The sequence below is a fragment of the Scyliorhinus torazame genome, chromosome 9 (genome assembly GCF_047496885.1).
Source record: "Scyliorhinus torazame isolate Kashiwa2021f chromosome 9, sScyTor2.1, whole genome shotgun sequence".
In the NCBI taxonomy this organism is placed as follows: Eukaryota; Metazoa; Chordata; class Chondrichthyes; order Carcharhiniformes; family Scyliorhinidae; genus Scyliorhinus; species Scyliorhinus torazame.
In genome coordinates, this window is record NC_092715.1 from 87,017,407 (window position 1) to 87,039,391 (window position 21,985).

General features: G+C 44.7%; 1 protein-coding gene across 1 annotated transcript in view; it reads left to right on the top strand.

Moving 5' to 3' along the window:
• The window catches only part of LOC140429358 (ras GTPase-activating protein 1-like), a 374,654-nt gene extending 354,067 nt beyond the window's left edge, over positions 1-20,587 (top strand). The window contains exons 24-25 of the mRNA XM_072516226.1: positions 7,575-7,709; positions 19,682-20,587. Coding sequence (XP_072372327.1) covers positions 7,575-7,709; positions 19,682-19,759 — 213 coding nt within the window. The 3' untranslated portion in view covers positions 19,760-20,587. The remainder of the gene's footprint in view (positions 1-7,574; positions 7,710-19,681) is intronic.
• The last annotated feature ends 1,398 nt before the right edge of the window (positions 20,588-21,985 follow it).

Below are 21,985 nucleotides of genomic sequence, written 5' to 3' on the forward strand. Positions count from 1 at the left end.
AATGCTCGTAGTATACGAAATAAGGTAAATGAGTTGATGGCGCAAATCATGTGAATGACTATGATTTAGTGGCCATTACTGAAACATGGTTAAAAGATGGTCACGACTGGGAGTTAAATATCCAAGGGTATCAGACTATACAAAAGGATAGGAGTACTGTGTACAGTTCTGGTCGCCTCATTTTAGGAAGGATGTGGAAGCTCTGGAAAAGGTGCAAAGAAGATTTACCAGGATGTTGCCTGGAATGGAGAGTAGGTCTTACGAGGAAAGGTTGAGGGTGCTAGGCCTTTTCTCATTAGAGAGGAGAAGGATGAGGGGCGACTTGATAGAGGTTTATAAGATGATCAGGGGAATAGATAGAGTAGACAGTCAGAGACTTTTTCCCCAGGTGGAACACACCATTACAAGGGGACATAAATTTAAGGTGAAAGGTGGAAGATATAGGAGGGATATCAGAGGTAGGTTCTTTACCCAGAGAGTAGTGGGGGCATGGAATGCACTGCCTGTGGAAGTAGTTGAGTCGGAAACATTAGGGACCTTCAAGCAGCTATTGGATAGGTACATGGATTACGGGAAAATGATATAGTGTAGATTTATTTGTTCTTAAGGGCAGCACGGTAGCATTGTGGATAGCACAATTGCTTCACAGATCCATGGTCCCAGGTTCGATTCCGGCTTGGGTCATTGTCTGTGCGGAGTCTGCACGTCCTCCCCGTGTCTGCGTGGGTTTCCTCCGGGTGCTCCGGTTTCCTCCCACAGTCCAAAGATGTGCGGGTTAGGTGAATTGGCCAATGATAAATTGCCCTTAATGTCCAAATTGCCCTTGGTGTTGGGTGGAGGTGTTGAGTTTGGGTAGGGTGCTCTTTCCAAGAGCTGGTGCAGACTCAAAGGGCCGAATGGCCTCCTTCTGCACTGTAAATTCAATGATAATCTATGATTAATCTAGGACAAAGGTTCGGCACAACATCGTGGGCCGAAGGGCCTGTTCTGTGCTGTATTTTCTATGTTCTATGTTCTATGATAGAATGGATGGTAAGGGCGGTGGTGTAGCTTTGTTGTTTAAGGATGGCATCCGGGCAATAGTAAGGGATGATATTGGTGCTATGGAGGACAAGGTTGAATCAATTTGGGTGGAAATCAGGAATAGTAAGGCAAAAAGGTCACTGATAGGAGTAGTCTATAGGCCACCAAATAGTAACAGGATGGTAGTGCAGGCAATAAGCAAAGAAATAACGGATGCATGTAGAAATGGTACAGCGGTTATGGAGGAGTTTATAGAATGTGCCCGGGATAATTTCCTGGAACAGTATGTAATGGAACCTACAAGGGAACAAGCGGTCCTAGATCTGGTCCTGTGTAATGAGGCAGGATTGATTAATGATCTCATAGTTCGGGATCCTCTAGGAAGGAGCGACCACAATATGGTGGAATTTAAAATACAGTTGGAGGATGACAAGGTAAAATCAAACACTAGTGTTTTGTGCTTAAACAAAGGCGATTACAATGGGATGAGAGAAGAACTAGCCAAGGTAGACTGGGAGCAAAGACTTCATGGTGAAGCAGTTGAGGAACAGTGGAGAACCTTCCGAGTGATCTTTCACAGTGTTCAGAAAAGGTTCATACCGACAAAAAAGAAAGACGGTAGAAAGGGGAAAAATCGACCGTGGATATCTAAGGAGGTGAGGGAGAATATCAAATTGAAGGAAAAAACATACAAAGTGGCAAAAATTAGTGGGAGACTAGAGGACTGGGAAGTCTTTAGGGGACAACAGAAAGCTACTAAAAAAGCTATAAAGAAGAGTAAGGTAGACTATGAAAGTAAACTGGCTCAGAACATAAAAGCAGATAGTAAAAGCTTCTACAAATATAGAAGACAAAAAAGAGTGGCTAAGGTAAATATTGGTCCTTTGGAAGGTGAGAAGGGAGATTTAATAATAGGAGACGGGGAAATTGCTGAGGAGCTGAACAGGTGTTTTGGGTCAGTCTTCACAGTGGAGGACACAAATAACATGCCAGTGACTGATGGAAATAAAGATATGATAGGTGAGGACCTTGAGATGATTGTAATCACTAAGGAGGCAGTATTGGGCAAGCTAATGGGGCTAAAGGTAGACAAGTCTCCTGGCCCTGATGGGATGCATCCCAGAGTGTTAAAAGAGATGGCTAGGGAAATTGTAAACGCACTAGTGATAATTTATCAAAATTCACTAGACTCTGGGGTGGTCCCAGAGGATTGGAAAGTAGCAAACGTGACACCACTGTTTAAAAAAGGAGGTCGGCAGAAAGCGGGTAATTATAGGCCGGTAAGCTTAACTTCGGTTGCAGGGAAAATGCTGGATCTATCATTAAGGAGGAAATAGCGGGGCACCAGGAGGGAAATTGTCCCATTGGGCAGACGCAGCTTGGGTTCACAAAGGGTAGGTCGTGTCTGACTAATTTGGTAGAATGTTTTGAGGACGTTACCAGTGCAGTAGGTAACGGGGAGCCAATGGATGTGGTATATCTGGATTTCCAGAACGCTTTTGACAAGGTGCCACACAAAAGGTTGCTGCATAAACTAAAGATGCATGGCATTGAGGCTAAAGTGGTAGCATGGATAGAGGATTGGTTAACTAACAGAAAGCTGAGAGTGGGGATAAATGGGTGTTTCTCTGGTTGGCAACCTGTAACTAGTGAGGTCCCTCAAGGATTAGTGTTGCGTCCGCAGTTGTTCACAATTTACATAGACGATTTGGAGTTGGGGACCAAGTGCAATGTGTCAAAGTTTGCAGACAACACTAAGATGAGTGGTAAAGCAAAAAGTGCAGAGGAAACCGGAAGTCTGCAGAAGGACTTGGATAGGTTAGGTGGATGGGCTAGGGTCTGGCAGATGGAATTCAATGTTGCCAAGTGTGAGGCTACCCATTTTGGAAGGAATAACGGCAGAATGGATTATTATTTAAACGGTAAGATGTTAAAACATGCTGCTGTGCAGAGGGACCTGGGTGTGCTGGTGCACGAGTCGCAAAAAGTTGGTGTGCCGGTGCAACAGGTGATAAAGAAGGCTAATCGAGTTTTGTCTTTCGTTGCTAGAGGGATGGAGTTCAAGACTAGGGAGGTTCTGCTGCAATTGTATAGGGTGTTGGTGAGGCCGCATCTGGAGTATTGTGTTCAGGTTTGGTCTCCTTACCTGAGAAAGGACATATTGGCACTGGAGGGAGTGCAGAGGAGATTCACTAGGTTGATCCCAGAGTTGAGGGGATTAGATTATGACGAGAGGTTGAGTAGACTGGGACTGTACTCATTGGAGTTTAGAAGGATGCGGGGGATCTTATTGAAACATATAAAATTATGAAGGGAATAGATGGGATGGATGCGGGCAGGTTGTTTCCACTGGTCGGGGAAAGCAGAACTAGGGGGCATAGACTCAAAATAAGGGGAAGTAGATTTAGGACGGAGTGTAGGAGGAACTTCTTCACCCAAAGGGTTGTGAATCTCTGGAATTCCTTGCCCAGTGAAGCAGTTGAGGCTCCTTTAAACGTTTTTAAGAAAAAGATAGATACCTTTCTAAAGAATAAAGGGATTCAGGGATATGGTGTACGGGCCGGAGAGTGGAGCTGAGTCCACAAAGATCAGCCATGATCTCATTAAATGGCGGAGCAGGCTTGAGGGGCCAGATGGCCTACTCCTGTTCCTAGTTCTTATGTTCTTATGTTCTCCTATTACGTCCAGTGGGTCCCCCAGTATGCGGACAAAGCCCGCCCACTATTTAAGGCCACCCTCTTTCCACTGGCAGCCGAGGCCCGCCAGGCCTTCAACTGCATGAAGGCGGACATTGCCAAAGCTGCGATGCGTGCGGTGGACGAGTCCATCCCCTTCCAGGTGGAGAGCGACGCCTCAGAGGACGCTATCGCCACCACCCTCAACCAAGCAGGCAGACCGGTAGCGTTTTTTTCACGCACCCTCACCACCTCCGAAATCCGATACTCCTCGGTCGACAAAGAAGCCGAAGCCATCGTGGAAGCCGTGCAGCACAGGATGCACTACCTCGCTGGTAGGAGGTTTACCCTCGTCACCGACCAGCGATCGGTTGCCTTCATATTTGACAATACGCAGCGGGGCAAGATCAAGAATGATAAGATCTTGAGGTGGAGAATCGAACTCTCCACCTTTAACTACGATATAGTATATCGTCCTGGGAAGCTCAACAAGCCCCCAGATGCCCTGTCCCGCGGCACATGCGCCAGCGCGCAAGATGACCGACTACAGGCTATCCACGATGACCTCTGCCACCCGGGGATCACCCGGCTCGCCCATTACATCAAGGCCCGCAACCTGCCGTACTCCACCGAGGAGGTCAGAGCTATAACCAGAGACTGCCAAATCTGTGCAGAGTGTAAACCACACTTCTATCGACCGGATAAGGCCCACCTGGTAAAGGCATCCCGGCGCTTTGAACGCCTCAGTATCGATTTCAAAGGGCCCCTCCCCTCCAATAACCGCAACACGTACTTCCTTAACATCATAGATGAGTTCTCCCGCTTCCCGTTTGCCATCCCCTGCCCTGATATGACCACCCCCACTGTCATTGAAGCCCTGCATTGTGTTGTACCAATCACAGGCAGGCTCAGTTCTAAGCTGATTAAATTGATGCGACCATCAATTCACTTGAAGACACGTGGAGAAGTAAACCGTGGTTTTAATCAGCTTAGAACTGAGCCTGCCTGCGACCGGTACAACACTGAAGGCGGCCCCGCAGATCAGCAGTTCTTATACTTCCTGTAAAGGAGGGTGGAGCCATTGTCGGAGCCCGTACATGCCCCAACATATCCCCTGTGGGTGAAGCCACACAATGGCCCATAGGTAGAGCCCAAAGGGTTAATAACATAACATAGTGCACTGGTGAATTATCAGTAATTATACATTCACCACACCCCCCCCCCCCCCACAGTCCCTGCTGTCATCCAGACATGAAGCAAGAGTCCCAAACCTGTTGGACAGGAACTGAGGCTCCTGCAATCCTACCTCCTGGATTCCTCTACCTCCCTCACTCATAATCACACCCTCCTGTCCCTAACCACTGGCCAAATTCAAGGTAGTTAATCTAAGGGGTGTGACTGCCTCTTGAAACACAGCGTCCAGGTAACTCTCCCCCTCTCTGATATGTTGCAGTGTCCGAAGCTCAGACTCCAGCTCATCAACTCTGAACCAAAGTTCTTCAAGCAAATGTTTTGCTACAGATGTGTTCACTGGGAACCACAATGTGGTTCACCAGCTCTCGCTTCGTGCAAGTAAAACACATCACCTGGCCCTGCATCTCTGTTTTTTTTAATTTGTTTTTTATTTTAAATCTCCAGATGGTTTTTCGTAGTGTAAAATATTTCTCTTTCTATCTTTAATCTGAAAGCAATTTAGAATAGGTAATGCAAATTAGCAGTTACTTACCAGCCGATGAACTTGCTGTTTTCCTTTGATACCACTCCTGGATTGTTTTTCAAACTCAGCCCGCTACCCAGAGGCATCCCTCTCAGCTCCCGCTCTTTTTAAATCTCCGCCCTTTTAAAATCTCCGCTCTGATTGTCGGCTCCCGCTCTTTTTAAATCTCGGCTCCCCACTTCCCTAAACTTCTACTCTTACCTTAACTCCCGACACTCAAAGCAAAATGGCAGAGAGATTGGGAGTGTGCATGTGACTGTGCATGGCATTGATTGGGCATCTCCAGATGAAACAAGAGCAACAGTTTGACGAGAACTGAATACCTTGGGAGATTTTGTAATTGTGGATGGATCTGAAGCACAAAGGGTGGTTTTCAGTGGAATCCACATGGAATAAATCAGAGCTGTATAGAGTTGCTGAGGAAGATGTGTGTTGAAAAGAGGTTCAGTATATAACCTGTCAAAGATGAGACAGGAAGTAGAAAGCAATGAAGGGTATACGATAAAAGAGATGGAAATCCCATCCATGAGAAACGATGAACTTAAATTGGGCAATCCTTGGAGAATATTTGCAGTGAATTGAAATCTAATGCAAAAAGCAAAATCTTCAGATTCTAGAAATCTGAAATAAAAACAGAAAAAGCTGGAAATACTCAGGTCTCACGGTATCTGTAGAAACAGAGCTAATGTTTCTGTTTGATAATCTTTGGCAAAAGTTGAAGATGTATTAAGTTTTATGCAAGTGAAATAATAATCTTTATTAATGTCACAAGTAGGCTTACACTGCAGTGAAGGTACTGTGAAAACCCCCTAGTCGCCAAACTCTGGCGCCTTTCGGGACACTGAGGAGAATCAGAATGTTCAATTCACCTACCAGCACGTCTTTCGGAACTTGTGAGAGGAAGCTGGAACATCCATAGGAAACCCACGCAGACACAGGGAGAATGTGCAGACTCCGCACAGACAGTGACCCAAGCCAGGAATCGAACCCGGGTCCGTGGCGCTGTGAAGCAACAATGCTAACTACTGTGCTAAGAGGATAGCGTGGGGAAAAACAGAAAGGAAAGTCTGGTGATAGGTGTGATAGCAGGAGACAAAAGAGTTCATGGCTCATTGCCAATAGTTTCATTCCAGCAAGAAAGGCAATTGGGACGTAATGAAGCAGAGACAATAGGTGCCTTGCTGGATTATTTAGAGAATGCCAAGGGGCATAGAGGATAGCTGGGTATTATCAATCAAGATTAGAATGTCATCATATTAGTAGTAGAAAGATGAGAATAAGTTAGGGTAGAAATTAGGTTCCTGACAAATGCAAAGTGTCATGGCTTGGTGATAAGAGGAGGAGGCAGGAGAGAAGAGGCCAAGAGAAGGTGGGGGTAGTGGCACAGTGGTACTTTTACGAGAGTAATAATCCAGAGACCCAGGGTAATTCTCTGAGGATCTGGGTTTGAATCCCACCATGGCTGATGGTGAAATTTGAATTTAATAAAAATCTGGAATTAAAAGTCTAACAATGACTGTCGATTGTAGTAAAAACCTATCTGACTCATTCATGTCCTTTTCATTAATATCTTTTCGGGAAGTCTGCCAACCTCACCTGGTCTGGCCTACATGTGATTCCAGACCCACAGCAATGTGGTTGACTCTAAACAGCCCTTTGAAATGGCCTAGAAAGCCGCTCAGTTCAATAGTAATTAGGGATGGGCAATACATGCTCGTCTTGCCAGCAACACCTACATCCAATGAATGAAAAAAGATGCAAAGTTGAAAGTAATGGGCACAGGTCTGACACAGCTGCTTTATCAAATATCAGGGGTCATCTGCATTTCAGAATCCTCCTAGTTTAATTGATTGTTTATTCCATTTGTATTTTAACTGTAGTGTCTTAATTATTGAATGGAGTGCAACTCCATTCAATAATTAAGACACTACAGTTAAAATACATACTCCAGAATGTTGGATGTTTCACGTGGTGCTACTGTGTTGTCCTTTTTAGATCGATCTGTTTCTATCAAAATGCAGACATCACAACACGTTTAGCTTTACTTTAGGAAACAAAAGCTGCACTGTTGATGTTGGCTCCAGCTTGGAACCCATTTCTATTTGGGGAACAGATTTCCGTATGTTTCTTTATTAAAAGAGGTTTTATTTTATATTCAGAATGTCCCAGAGCTTCCTGACACTACAGAGCACTTTAGGACTGACTTGTCACGTGACCTGGCAGCTTTGCATGAAGTTTGTGCAGCACATTCAGACGAACTTCGCACCTTAAGCAATGAACGCGGAGTTCAGCAGGTAACCTGTATTTTTAATTCAGCTGCTTCTTCAAAATTGAAATGTTACAAAGAATTTTGAATTGCATTTTTGGTTTCATGAGCGGGAAGTGTTGTGATCAGTGGTGTGCGGGAACTGAATTCATACAAATTGAGGCATAATTGTTAACCCCCCCCTGATTTTCTAGATTAGCGGGTCAAGTAATTGAACTAGGTCAAACCAATTAATCACAGTAGGTCCTAAAAATATTGCAAGCTAGGATGAAGGAATCTGTCAGTATGCAGTAATTCATAGTTCTGACTCATTGTTACCCAGTACATCATCTTGAAACGTGTACATTTATGAATGTAAGATGAGGCACTTTTGATGCAAGTTCCTTTCATGACCAACTAAATTGTTACCATTCATTGTCAAGGCCCATAGGAACTTAGAAAATAGGAGCAGGCCATTCAGCCTTTCAAGCCTGCTCCACCATTCAATGTGATCATGGCTGAGCCTCTATCGCAAAACCATACTCCTGCATCCTCCCCTGGCCACCTTTAGAGTCTCGAAATCTATTTCCTCCTTAAATATATTCAAGTGACTTGGCCTCCACAGCCTTAGCGATAGAGAATTCCACAGATTCATCACACTCCGAGTGAAGAAGTTTCTCCTCATCGCAGTCCTAAATGGCCTGCCCCATATCCTGAGATGGCAACCCCTTATTCTAGAGCCCCCAGCAAGAGAAAACAACATCCCTGAATCCAGTCTGTCCAGCTTTGTCAGAATTGTATATATAATGAGATCCCCTCTCATGCTTCTAAGTTACAATGAATACAGATGTTCATTTTGCCATCCCAGGGATCAGTCTGGTGAACCTTCGCTCCATTCCCTTTATGGCAAGTATATCCTTTGGACTTCTTCACTCTCCATTCTAATGAAGAATTATATTGTGTATTGGTCAGTATTTCCTAAAGGACCCTGCACAAAAAGATGATTAATTCACCCCTTCTCATAATATAATATCAAAACTAGGATAGTATGTTCCCTCGTTGGTTCCTCGACATACTAGTCTTAAAGAAAACCCATTACATACACACTCTAGGAATTCATTTGCCACAGTATTATTGCTAATTTGATTTGCCCAATCTCTAGGTAGATTAAAGTCACCCATGATTACTGCAGCACTCTTGTTACATGTATCCTAATTTTCTGTTTAATGCCATGCCCTACCATACCATTACTGTTTGGAGATCTATAGACAACTCCCACTTTTCCACTCCTGTTGCTTCTTAGTTCCACCTAGATTGATTCTACATCTAAATTTTCTGAGCCAATATCCTCTGGCACTGTTGTACTGATTTCATCCTTAACTAAAGTCACTTTACCCCCTTTTCCTTTTTGCCTATCCTTCTAACTATTGAGTACCCAGTCTTGGTCACCTTACAGTCACATCTTCACAATGCAATCATTTGCACCTGTTTATATCAATTTGCGCTATTAATTCAACTACCTTATTGAAAATGCTCCATGCATTCAGACACAGTGCCTTTCTTTAGACTTGTCTTTATAACATTTTTACACAGTTTTTTTTGTACCATGGCCCAATTTGCTGCTCGCCCTCATTTCCTCTGCCTTCCCCTTTTGTTTTCTACTTTTTTGTCTTCCATTTCTACCTTTATTTTCTCTCTTGTGTCTCCCCGCTCAGGTTCCCATCCCCCTGCTACTCTAGTTTAAACCTTCCACAACAACCCAAGCAAATACCCCTGTGATGATATTGGTCCTGGTCCTACTGAGGTGCAATCCGTCCAGCTTGTACAGGTGAATCTTTCACAGAATCTGTCCCAATGCCTCAGGAATCAAAATCCCTCCTTCCTGCACCATCTCTCCAGCCACTCATTCATCTGGTCTGTTCTTGTATTCCTGCTCACGCTAACACATAACACTTGGATTAATCCTGAGATTACTACAGTTTGAGGTAATTTATTTCCTAGCTCCCTATATTCTGCTTTCAGGACCACATCCCTCCTCTTACCTACTTATGCTTGTTCAGGCTCCCTCTTCAGAATGTCCTGCAGCTGATCAGTAACATCTATGATCCTGGCACCAGAGAAGCAACATGCCAACCTTGCCACTTGTGGTGCCACAGACCTGGCTCTTGCTGCATTCCACTGAGAAACCACCTTCCTCAACAGTTTCAAAAATGGAAAACTTGTTACAGATGGAGATGGACCCAGAGGACAACTGCACTACCTACCTAATGCTTTTGCTCTGTCTGGCAGTCACCCATTCCCTTTCTGCCTGTGTACTTTTACCTGCAGTGGTACCACCTCACTTTATGTGCTATCCACAAAGATCTCATCCTTGCAGCTGTTCCACAGTGATTCCAGTCACAATTCCAGGTCCAAAACGCAAATGGAGCAGCTATAGCTGGAGACATTTCCCACACACATGGCCTCCCTGGACAGCGGAAGTGTCCCTGACTTTCCACATCGCACAAGAGGAACATTCCACATGACTGAGCTGCCCTGCCGTGACTTGCCCTTATATTAGTCCCTTTATTTTTACCTACTCTGGGGTATATTAAGAACAGGGGAAATACTCACCAAGTCCTACTTGCCAAGACAGCTGCTCTTCTTTCTGAGGAAAGGTAGAAAAGGAAAGAAGCACCTCATTCCCTCCTCACCACACTCCAACATAGGCACTCTGCTACACTCCAAAGCTGCACTTTAAGATGGCCTATTTTTATACTCAACTAAATGTAGCCTCTGGAACCTGTTTAAGGCAGTTATCTAATTTTCTAGTTGCAGCTGCAAGTAGGATCTGTACAAACCCTTGTGTTAAAGCTTTTCTTAAACTCGCCTTCTTCCATCCCAAACAGCAATTTTTAGTTAACTGCTGAAGTAAAGAAAGGTTAGACTTTAGATAGAAATTAACCCTTAATTTAGGCTTTGAATTAATTCTCTCAGCAACCCCCCATCACCACGCTCCAACTTAAGCATTCCACTAAAGTCCAAAACCACACTCCATTTTCAATATGAGGATTGGCATGACTTTTGTTGATTCTTTGTCTGCAGTTTTCCTGCCTCATTTCCTGGCTACTTGGGTTAACCACATTTTTTAATTGCATTTTTTAACATAATTTCCAAATCTGGATGAACAGAAAAATTACTCCTGAATTCCAGTCAAAAGAACCCCAAATTCTCTCTAGTCTTTGTGGATTCCAAGTTGTATATGCATCATGCAGATTGCGTGGTGTACAAATGTAAGTGCTGCATGTGTGTGTTGGGTCACAATTTTCAGTACCAAATTCTATTAAGGGAGTGGAAAAGTTGAAGTCATTTTAGCAAGAGATCTGATTGCCTTGTATTTTACAACACAAAAAACAGTACAGCACAGGAACAGGCCCTTCGACCCTCCAAGCCTGCACCGATCACGTGTCCTATCGAGACCAACCGCCTGTATCCCTCTATACCCCATCAGTTCATGTGTCTATCTCGATAAGTCTGAAAGGTCACTAACATATCTGCCTCAACCATCTCACTTGGCAGTGCATTCCAGGGCACCATCACCTTCTGTGAAAAACTTCCCCCGCACATCTCCACTGAACCTATCCACCCCCCTCACCTTCAACTTGTGCCCCTTGTAATTGTTATTTCTGCCCAGAGAAAAAGCTTCAAACTGTTCACCCTATCATACCCCTCATAATTTTATAAACTTCTAGTAGGTCGCCCCTCAGCCAATGTGTTTTTAGGGAGAACAATCCCAGTTTATTCAATCTCTCCACATAGCCAATACCCTCCATACCGGACAACATCCTGGGAAACATTTTTGGTACGCACTCCAAAGCCTCCACCTCCTTCTGGCAAAGTGGTAACCAGAATTGCATACAGTGGGGGCGATTGTCCCAAATGGAGCCCAAGTGTTCGCGCCGTCGTAATGCGACGGCGCAAACCGGGTCCAGGTACGACTTATTCTGTCTCCACAGGGGGCCAGCACAGTGATGGAGCAGTTCACGCCGCTCCAGCCTCCTTTCCCGGCGCCAATGGGCGCCGCGCCAACCCGCGCACGCGCAGTTGGCCCCCGCCGACCTGCGCATGGCGGGGGACTTCTTTAGCGTACCGGCCCCGACTCAACATGGCATCGGTGTTCAGGGGCCGGCCGCGCAGGGAAGTAGGCCCGGGTGGGGGGCGGGCCCACTGATCAGTGGGCCCCGATCGCGGGCCAGACCCCATCGGAGGCCACCCCGGTGAAAGGGCCCCGCCAACCGTTCGCGCAGAGCTCCCGCCGACAGCGACCAGGGGTGAATGGCGCCGGTGGGACTCTGTCATATCCGCTCGGCACATCCGGGCCGGAGAATCGGCAGCCCCGCCGATTCCAGTGACCGGCGCCGTGTCAAACCCACCGCCGCAAATGGCACCGATTCTCCGCACCTCGGAGAATCGCGCGCCGACGTCGTGGCTCGGTTGCAGCGATTCTCCGGCGCGGGGCTCAGAGAATCGCCCCCAGTATTCTAAATGTGGCCTCACCAATGTTCTATATAACTATAACATGATTTGCCAACTTTTACACTCTACGCCTCGTCCGATGAAGGCAAGCATGCCATATGCTTTCTTTACCACCATATCCACCTGTACTGCCACTTTTAAGGATCTGTGGACCTGCACGCCCAGATCTCTCTATGTGTCTATGTTCCTGATGGTTCTGCCATTTATTTCATAGCTCCCACCTGAATTGAATCTACCAAAATGCATCACCTCGTATTTGTCTGGGTTAAATTCCATCTGCCATTTCTCCGCCCAATTTTGCAGCCTCTCTATATCCTGCTGTATTCTCTGACAATCTTCATCACTATCTGCAATACCAGTAATCTTAGTATCATCCGCAAACTTGCTAATCAGACCCGCTACGTTTTCTTCAGTCATTCATATATATTACAAACATATATTGCATTAGAATTAGAAGAATCTATCCAGCAGATTAGAATCTAATTCAGACTTAAATATTCTTTTTTTTTTTTAATGTTTTTATTGGGTTATTTATTTTTTTCCAAATAACGCAACAAACACATTTTCAATCCAAAACAGGTACAGTATAGAGCAAATATAAGAACAAAAATAAATTTTCCCAATAATACAAACAATCTCTATCCCTAACAGCTGGTGGTGTCTAGATCTTTAAAAATGGAGATAAACGATTGGCATCTTGGGCAGAATCTCTCAACTGAACCCCTGATGGTAAATTAAATGATTTCCAAATGCAAAAAAGAAATCAAGTCCCCTAACCAGTCAGAGGCACTAGGCGAAGCAGGAGACTTCCAACCAAGCAGTATCCCCCTTTGTGCTCCATGTTATCAATGAGGCAAAGGTGATATTGTCCGCCTCTACCAGAGGGAATTGCTGGAGAGTCCGAAACCCCAAAACTGGCCGTCAGCGGGCACGGCTGTAAATCTAGTTGGAAAACATTACACAAGCCCAGAAGCTTGCGAGTCTGGGGCAGGGCACAAAAAATATGCACGTGATCTTCAGGGGCAAGCGAACTGCGGTCACATCTGGTCTCAACACTCAGAAGGGACCCTCTTAATCTTGGTCAACTGTGTTCTATGTAGCACTGAATTAGGCTCAATCGGGCGCATGAGGACATGGAGTTGACCCTGTATGGGGCCTCTTCCCAAACCTCACTAGTGAGTGTAGGGCCCAGTTCTCACACTCATTTCATCCTCACCAGTTTAGTGGGGCGGGGTCAGATGAGAGAAAGTGGCCATATAGGTCTGAGATAGACCCACCACCTGGCCAGGTCGAGGAAAGAATCCTGTCCAGTAAGATGGAGCCAGAGGAAAGGCATGAAAAACCTCGTGAGTAAAATCGGGAACTTGAAAGTAGCAAAAGGACTGAGCTGGGTAGCTGAAATTCATTCGCTTGTTCTCAAAAGCTGGCAAACCTCCCCTCTATGACTATGAACAGGTTACCAAAGAGCTCGAGTCCCTTCAATTTCCACAAATTAAAGTCCAGCCCTGAACATAAGAAAAAATGGTTGTTACAGATGGGAGCCAGTGAAGACAAGGACAGGAGTTTCAAAACTTGTCGGAACTGTTTCCAGATTCTAAGAGAGGAGACCACCACTAGGTTTGAGGAAAATCTAGTGGGAGAAAAGGGCAATGGTGCAGTAACTATGGCTAGGAGAGTGGATGTAGTGGAAGAGTGAGACTCTATTTGGCCCGAAATTGAATCGGGATCGCTGATCCACAGTAAGATTTTTTGGATATTAGTGGCCCAGTAATAAAACAATAGGTTTCGGAGGGCCAAGCAGTCCTGTCTGTATTTCCCTCTGGAGTAGAGCGCTGCGGATTCTGGGATTATTGTCCGCGCAGTTAAAGGCGGATAACAATTTGTTAAGCTTGGTAAAAAAAAGTATTTGGGCAGGAAAATGGGGAAGCATTAAAAAAAAAGTCTAGGGAGTATGTTCATTTTTATTGCTTGAATCCTACCAGCCAAAGATGAAGGAAGGTTGTTCAATCTCTGTCGGTCTTTTCTACCATTGTTAATCAGGCTGGAATAATTCAATTTGTGCAATGAGGCGCAATTGTGGGCCACACCGACCCCTACGTAACAAAACCTTGTACTGGAGAGGTGAAAGGGTAACATGCCCAAATGGTCTTTTCTCCAAAATGCAGGGGGTGGGGGGAACATTTACTAATACCTAGATTTAATTTATTGACCGAGAAGGAGACAAAAGTATTAAGTGTATTAATTATGCCACTGATGGAAGGAACTGGGTCTGTAATATATAAAAGTAGGTAATCTACAACGAGGTACCCGATGCTCTACCCTGTCCCAATTAATACCCCTCCATTGATAGGAAGCTCTCAAGGCTACAGAGAGAGGCTCTATTGCCAGGGTGAATAAAAGTGGGGAGAGTGGGCAGCCCTGCCTAGTGCCCCTATTCAGGGGAAATAGTCTGAATATAAAGTATTTGTGTGAGCGCTGGCAGTAGGGGGCATTGTATAGCAAATGAATCCATGAGACACATTTTTTGCCAAACCCAAACCTTCCAAGAATCTCAAACAAAAAGTCCCATTCTACCCTGTCAAATGCTTTCTCTGTGTCTAAAGATACTATCACTTCTGGTTCGGGTGCAGGAGAATATGACATTCAAAAGGCGACATAAATTCGCTGATAATTGACCTTTACAAAACATGTTTGGTCTCAGAAATTATGATTGGAAGGCAAGATTCCAACCAGAGTGCTAGAACCTTATCGAGCAGCTTAACGTCTGCATTTAAGAGCGAGATGGGGCGCCGTGAACTGCAATCGGTCAGGTCCTTGTCCTTCGTGAGGAGCAAGGAAATGGAGGCCTCAGTATGGGTTGGAGGCAATGAACTGCGGGATGAGGAGTCGCTGAGCATGTCTAACAGTTGTTCCGAGAATTTCTTATAAAACTCGGTCGGAAAGCCATCTGGGCCAGAGGCCTTAGTAGCCTGCATAAGATCAATGCACTTTAGAATCTTAATGGTGAGTCCAACTCTTAACTCTTGACTGTTCCACAAATTGGATGGGCAGGCTGTCCAGAAAGTTAGCCATTATCTACTTGACTGTGGGAGACTCAGATTTGTACAGGTCACAGTAGTAGGATGTAAAAGCCGCATTGATTTGGAGAGGAGCAGCAATGAGGTTGTCGTCCGGGTTGGGTATCTAGGGGATCTCATAGGAGGCCGATTGATGTTTAAGTTGGTTTGCTAAAAGACGACTGGACTTCTCCATATTCGTAGAAAGTACTCCTGAAGCACAGACATTCGTCTTTATTGGTGGTCAGTAGCTCAAACTGAGTCAGCAACTTTTGTCTGCTTGCATATAATTCCGGTGTGGACTCCAGCACAGATCAACAAAGTGTGGGGCTTGGTCAGAGAGTACAATTGCTGAGTACTCAGCTGCCACCATCGATGGGAGGAGAGCCTTATCCAGAATTAAAATATAAATGCGAGAGTACATATTGTGAACATGAGAGAAAAAGAAAAAATCTATGTCGTTCAGATGCAAAAAAACGTCAGGGATCTGTCTACTCCTCTCATCTGAGCCATGAAGGAAGACAGCCTTGGCCACCCCTGATGGGACAAAACATTTGGGTTTTGATTGATCCAATTTTGGGTCCAGATCACAGTTCAGGTCGCTTCCTAAAATACGATGATGTGTGTCGAGGTTGGAGAGGGAAGACAACAAAGAGTTGATTAAATTTGTATCATCCTAATTAGGGGCAGAGATGTTGACCAAAACTACTGGGTTGTTCAATAGGGAGCAGCACATGATTATATATCGACTGTTTGGCCACAATATGAGATGAGGAAAATTGGACTCCTGATGATCAAAATGGCCGTGCCCCTGGCCCTGCTTATAAAACTGGAATGAAAAACTTGCTCAACCCGACTTATTTAACTTAGAGCGCCACGAGGGTGACTTAAAGTCGTTCCAAATAGTAATAACAAAAAGAAGGAAAATAGGTTATTGTAAGAAGCATAAAGTAGAAATCTCTCCTATACAATGAAGGTCATCACGAATACACCTAAACAACAGACCTGAAAAGAGCCATCGACCAGATTCAACGGAGCACAAATTGTACTTCTGGACAAATGAGTCTGTAACTTCCGGCGAGTCAAAAAGATAGTCCTTTTCACGGAATGTTACACGAAGGCGGGCTGAATAGATCATCCCGAAGTGTACTCCATTCTTGTACAGGGAAGATTTATCTTTGCTCAAGGTGGTTCTTTTCTTGGCTAGGTCTGCACTCATGTCCTGGTATAATCTGATGGAGTGGCCTTATGGCGTTCTCTTGCCCATCAAACACCAGCTTGTTCTCCTTAATGCTGTGAAACCTTGTGATTGCAACATGAGGAGGATCTCCAGAGCGAGGCTTGGGACGGAGTGAATGGTGGGCCTGGTCTAACTCTGGGAGAGATGGCAATATGTTCTCACCCACCATTTTGTGGAACAGGTCTGAGAAATACTGAGTAGGGGGTGTGGCCTTCGGTCACCTCCGGCAACATGAACATTTTGCCTTCAGGATCTGTTCTCCAGGTCATCCAGCTTGGATGTATGTCATGTTATCCGTGATCAAAGCGGCACGGTAAGGCTCCAAGGAGGTGATTCTGTCACTATGGTCAGACAATGCAGTCTCCATGTCCTTGAATGTAGTTCCTTGTGCTTCGACGGTCTAGCTGCCCTGTGATCTCGAGAATTGAACAAATAGGAGCCACGGCCTCCTCGATTGATCTTTTAAGATGCAAAGTCAAACATTGTAGATATTTCTTTGAGTTCAACCGCCAAGATTTTGGTGAGTGCTTTGGACGATATTGGAGTGGCTGGAGAAGAAGTCACCCTCTTGCCTCCAGTTGAATCGTGGGAGGATTCAGAGTCTATGTTTGTCGTTGAAATTCGGGCCAATTTTTGTTTTGGCTTTGCCTCTCCTGGGCATCACAGAGATCTGGGGTAGGATTCTCCGGGAATCGGTGGGGCGGGCAGAAACGGCGCAGTGGAGTGGCGAGAACCACTCTGGTCGGGCCTCCCCAAAGGTGTGGAATCCTCCGCACCTTCAGGGGCTAGGCCGGCGCCGGAGCGGTTTGCGCCCCGCCGGCCGGCGTGGAAGGCCTTTGGCGCCGCACCATCCAGGGCCGAAGGAACTCCGTCGGCCGGCGCGGGTCCGCGCTTGCGCGGGAGCGTCAGTGTCTGCTGACGTCACCCCCGCGCATGCGCACATGGAGTCACCTCCGCACCGGGAATGGCAGATGACCATGAATGCCCCCACGGCACAGGCCCGCCCGTGGATCGGTTGGCCCTGACCACGGGCCAGGCCACCGAGGGGGCCAGATCCCCCCAATAACCCCGGAGGCTGCCCGCGCCGCCAGGTTCCGCCGGTAAGGGACCAACTCCAATTTACGCCGGAGGGAACGGCTACGGGCGGGCGAGACTTCGGCCCATCGTGGGCCGGAGAATTCGGGCGGCCCAGGGGCCCATTGAGACGCGCTGGACCCCGCCATTCTCCGAGGCGGGCGACGCGAATCACGCCACGCCGGTTTTTGGGGGGTGGGAGAATTTGGAGGCTGGTGGGGGTGGGATTCACACCGACCCCCGGCGATTCTCCGACCCGGCGGGAGGGTCGGAGAATCCCGCCCGAGGACTCTATCCAGATAGTTTCAGGGTTTTTTTCTGTAAGACCTGTGGCTCCAGGAAAAAGGGTAGAAATGTCAGGTTTGCAGCATGCGCCACCTCGTGCATCTTCCCCTCACATCGCGCCACCAGAAGTCCTTAAAAATATTCGATGACCACGCCTCCACCACTTTCTGGTGTAGTAATATTGTAAATAAAAACTCAGTTTCTCCAAATTTACCCTGGTTTTTGATTTCAATTTAATACTTCCACTGTTTTGAAAAACACCTGAATATTGTTTTTAAATCAGCATTTAAGGCCAACTCCAATGATCTTTAGATGTGTTTTGTCCACGAATGATCGACCAATGGATATATCCCTACTTTTCACTCAGTTTAGGTGGATAGAATGAAAGGAAAGCATCTTGTGTGCCTTTCTAAACCAGACCTTTTGTCTGTTATACTTTTCTGACATTGGACTGGAACCAATTTTTTAATTAAAGCTAGTTAAATTGTTTCAACCAATTCCTGGGATATTACCACAAAACCAATTAGTGATTACTGTACTGACTCCATGTTAACCTGGACGATCCTGGTTAACCTTCTTAATCGTACTGTGGGTGTACCTACACCACATGGACGGCAGTGGTTCAAAAAGGCAGCTCACTGACACCATCTTGTGGGTAATTTGAATGGGCAATAAATGCTGACTGGCCAGCGGCAGCCACATTCCATGAACGAATTTTTAAAAAAGGAAAGGCAGTAAATTTAATGCCTGTGCAGTAGTCCTCACCATTTCTTGTTTGACAAATGGTAGTATTCAAACCCCAGTCCAGTTTGCTTTATTTCCTCAAAATTAGTTAATCTCGGACTGGAATGGGTGGATTGTCTTACAGGGAAAGGCTGGACAGTCTAGGCTTGTATCTGCTAGAGTTTAAAAGAGTAAAAGGCACCTTGTTTGAAACATTTAAGATCCTGAGTGGTCTTGACAGGGTGAATGTGGAAAGAATGTTTCCTTTTATGGAAAAATCTAGAACCAGCGGCGACTTTTTAAAAATAAGGGGTTGCCAGTTTAAGACTGAGATGAGAAATGTTTTCTCTGAGGGTCGTGAGTCTTTGTTACTTATATCCTGAAAAGGCATTGGAAGCAGGCCCTTTAAATATTTTTTACGGCAGAGGTAGATCAATTCTTGATAAGCAAGTGGGTGAAAATCTTATGGGGGTAGGTGAGAATATGGAGTTACGGTTACAATTAGATCAGCTATGACATTGAAAGGCAAAGCTATCTCAAGGGGCCAAGTGGCCTACTCCTGCTCCTAATTCATAAGTAAACCCGGAGCTCAAGCTATTGCAGCTGATGACACATCCTGCACATTTGGTTATCAAAAACATGGGAATTGTCCTGGAATTCATACATCCTGCTGTATGAACTCCACAGTTTAAGTTGCCCTGCCATTCCTCTGTATGTGAGACTATTCAACTACTACTTAAATAAAAACTCACAGCTACTCGTGAATGAGCTGCTTCTAATTTTATAGGAAGATTAACTGTAATTTTTTACTTAACTCTTATGATCTTAAAATACTTAGATTATTAGCTTCCTTTCTGTTTCTCCATACCCTGGCATGTTTGTTCTAGTTCCTATGTTTTTTAAATCTGATCTCATGGCGTTCTTTTTGAATCTCTGCTCTGTACCCATTCCTTTCTATCGTGACATCTGAACCCCAGCTCTGGTCCTTCCTATTCAGCCATTAATCTCTTGGCATACTCTTTCGGCAAATTAAGCATTAAGCAAGTAAATTAGCATTGTATAATAAATTGTTGGATGAGTTTTTCATGTATTGGTAACCATATCTGATGCAATTCCTGTCTTTTTCAGCATGTCTTGAAAAAACTTCTGGCGATTACAGAACTGTTGCAGCAGAAGCGAAACCAGTATTCTGCATCTAATAGGTAGCAGCCTTCCTGTTCAGAGAATTCTGCATGGATTTACATGTCCCAAATTTGTCAGAGGGCAACTCAGCAATCTCACTTTCTTTTGTTTCTTCTGAAATAACACCCATATCCAACATTCCTTCTAGAGTGTGAACTATGCAACAGAAAAACAGCTGGTTGATGTTTGCATCAGTTACAGCCATTTGTGCAGGCCACCTTTTGCACTTCCTTCTCTGAACCAATCACTAGCTGCTGAGCCTTGATGTACCAGTCACCTTTCACAAAGCTAGGTGAATCCACAACATAGACTTTTAAGGTGTTTAATATTTCAAGTTGCCAAAGTTCCCGAGATCTATCCAGAGCTGCAGTTTGAAATGCCAGTCAACTGACAAGATGAAGAAACAAGTTGAACTACTTGTGTTTGTTACAACTGGAGTATGTTTATACTGTAGTTTCTGACTGACTACCTTTATGGATCAGATTGCATACATCGTTAATCTCTGGTTATATTGACAGTTTGTTCGAAATGTCTTTAAATACCACAGTTCCTCACTAAAGACTGGTTATTTTATACTCTAGAAAAGAACTCTGCAACAAGCATTCACCGCATGACGAATGTGCGGAGAGATCACAGCATTTGTTGTGCCACTAATTTTGATCAGTTTAATTACACTGTATGATTGGTTGAGTCTTCCATCAAAGACAATAGTGAGAAAAGCTCTGTTAAAGTTACTTAATCAAAAGCTTTGTATGTACAATGTTTACAGATGTAAACAAATTCAATAGTTGAATAAATTTATTGATCATTGTATTGGAAATGCATGCACTTATTAAACCATTTTGTAAAGTAGCCTGTTATTTTGATTTTTTTGTTTCAATAAATTAACAGCAGTGTTGAAACCAACACCAATTCAAACCCATTCAGTTAATCTATTTTAATGACTTTGGACTTTAGCTACCGGTCAAAACTTTATCAGGAATAAGTATGGTAAACTATGTTGAATTGTGAAGTAAATATTGTTTCTACTACTTGTTTAAATACAACTATTTAGCTATTCAATCTATTCCCCCCCCCCCCCTTCTGCCATTTACAAACTAGTTAAATGTTTGATGGCACTAGTCAAACACACAGGAATCCTGCCCACGATCCTGGCCCATAGTTATCCCTTACTTGGGGACTTTGGATGTAAATTACATTACAACAGTGGCTATCAGTCTTCTGTGCCATCCCCCTGCCCCTAACAATTTTTCATTATGTTTGGTCTGTTCATTTGAATGTGAGATACCTTTACATTTTTTTTGCACCGCTGTGCGCACACAGTATCTGAGAGGGGTGAACTTGTGAGCAGCCTGTATTTATGAGCTACCTACACAATTACTGCATGGTCTGAAGCTTACAAGGAACACTGATCCAGCCAATTCAATTCATTCAATAAACAGCTGAACCTACTTGATCCAGCAAAATCTATTGGCTCAGATAAACTCAGCTGTACAATTCCAAAACTAGCCGCATAGTCAAGCTGTCCCAGTGCAGCTATAACATGGCACCTACCCAACAATGTGGAAAATTTACCTTGTCCACAATAGCACTGCGAACTAAAAACAGCACAAACCCACCTGTCTACTCTCGATCAGTAAAATGATGAAAGGTGCCATCAACATCACTATGAAGTGAGAACTTAACAATGCTCAGTTTGGATTTGGCCAGGGTCACTCACTCAGACCTAATTGCAGCCTTGGTCCGAACAGAGCTGAATTCCAGAGATAAAGTGAGAGTGATTGCTCTTGACATCAAGATAGCATTTGACTGAATGACATCAAGAAACCCTAGTAAAATTGAGTTCAGTGGGAATTGGTGAAAAAGAAGATGGTTGTAGTTGTTGGAGGCCCAGGACATTGATTCCTTGGCAGTGTCCTAGGCCTAACTATCTTACACTGCATCATCAATGAACTTCCCTCTAACATCAGTTCAGAAGTGAGGATGTTTGATGGAGATTGCTCGGCACCATTCTTAACTCAGATAATGAAGCAGTCTGTGCCCACCTACAGCAAGATCTGGACAACATTCAGGCTTGGGATGATAATTGCAAGTAACATTTTTGCCACATAAGTGCAGAGATCATCTCCCCTGGACATTCAAAGGCTTTATTAATATCAATATCCTTGAAATGTAACTGGGCTAGTGACATGAATATTACAAGAGCAGGTCAGGAGGCTTGGAATTCTGTGGCAAGTAACCCATCTTTTG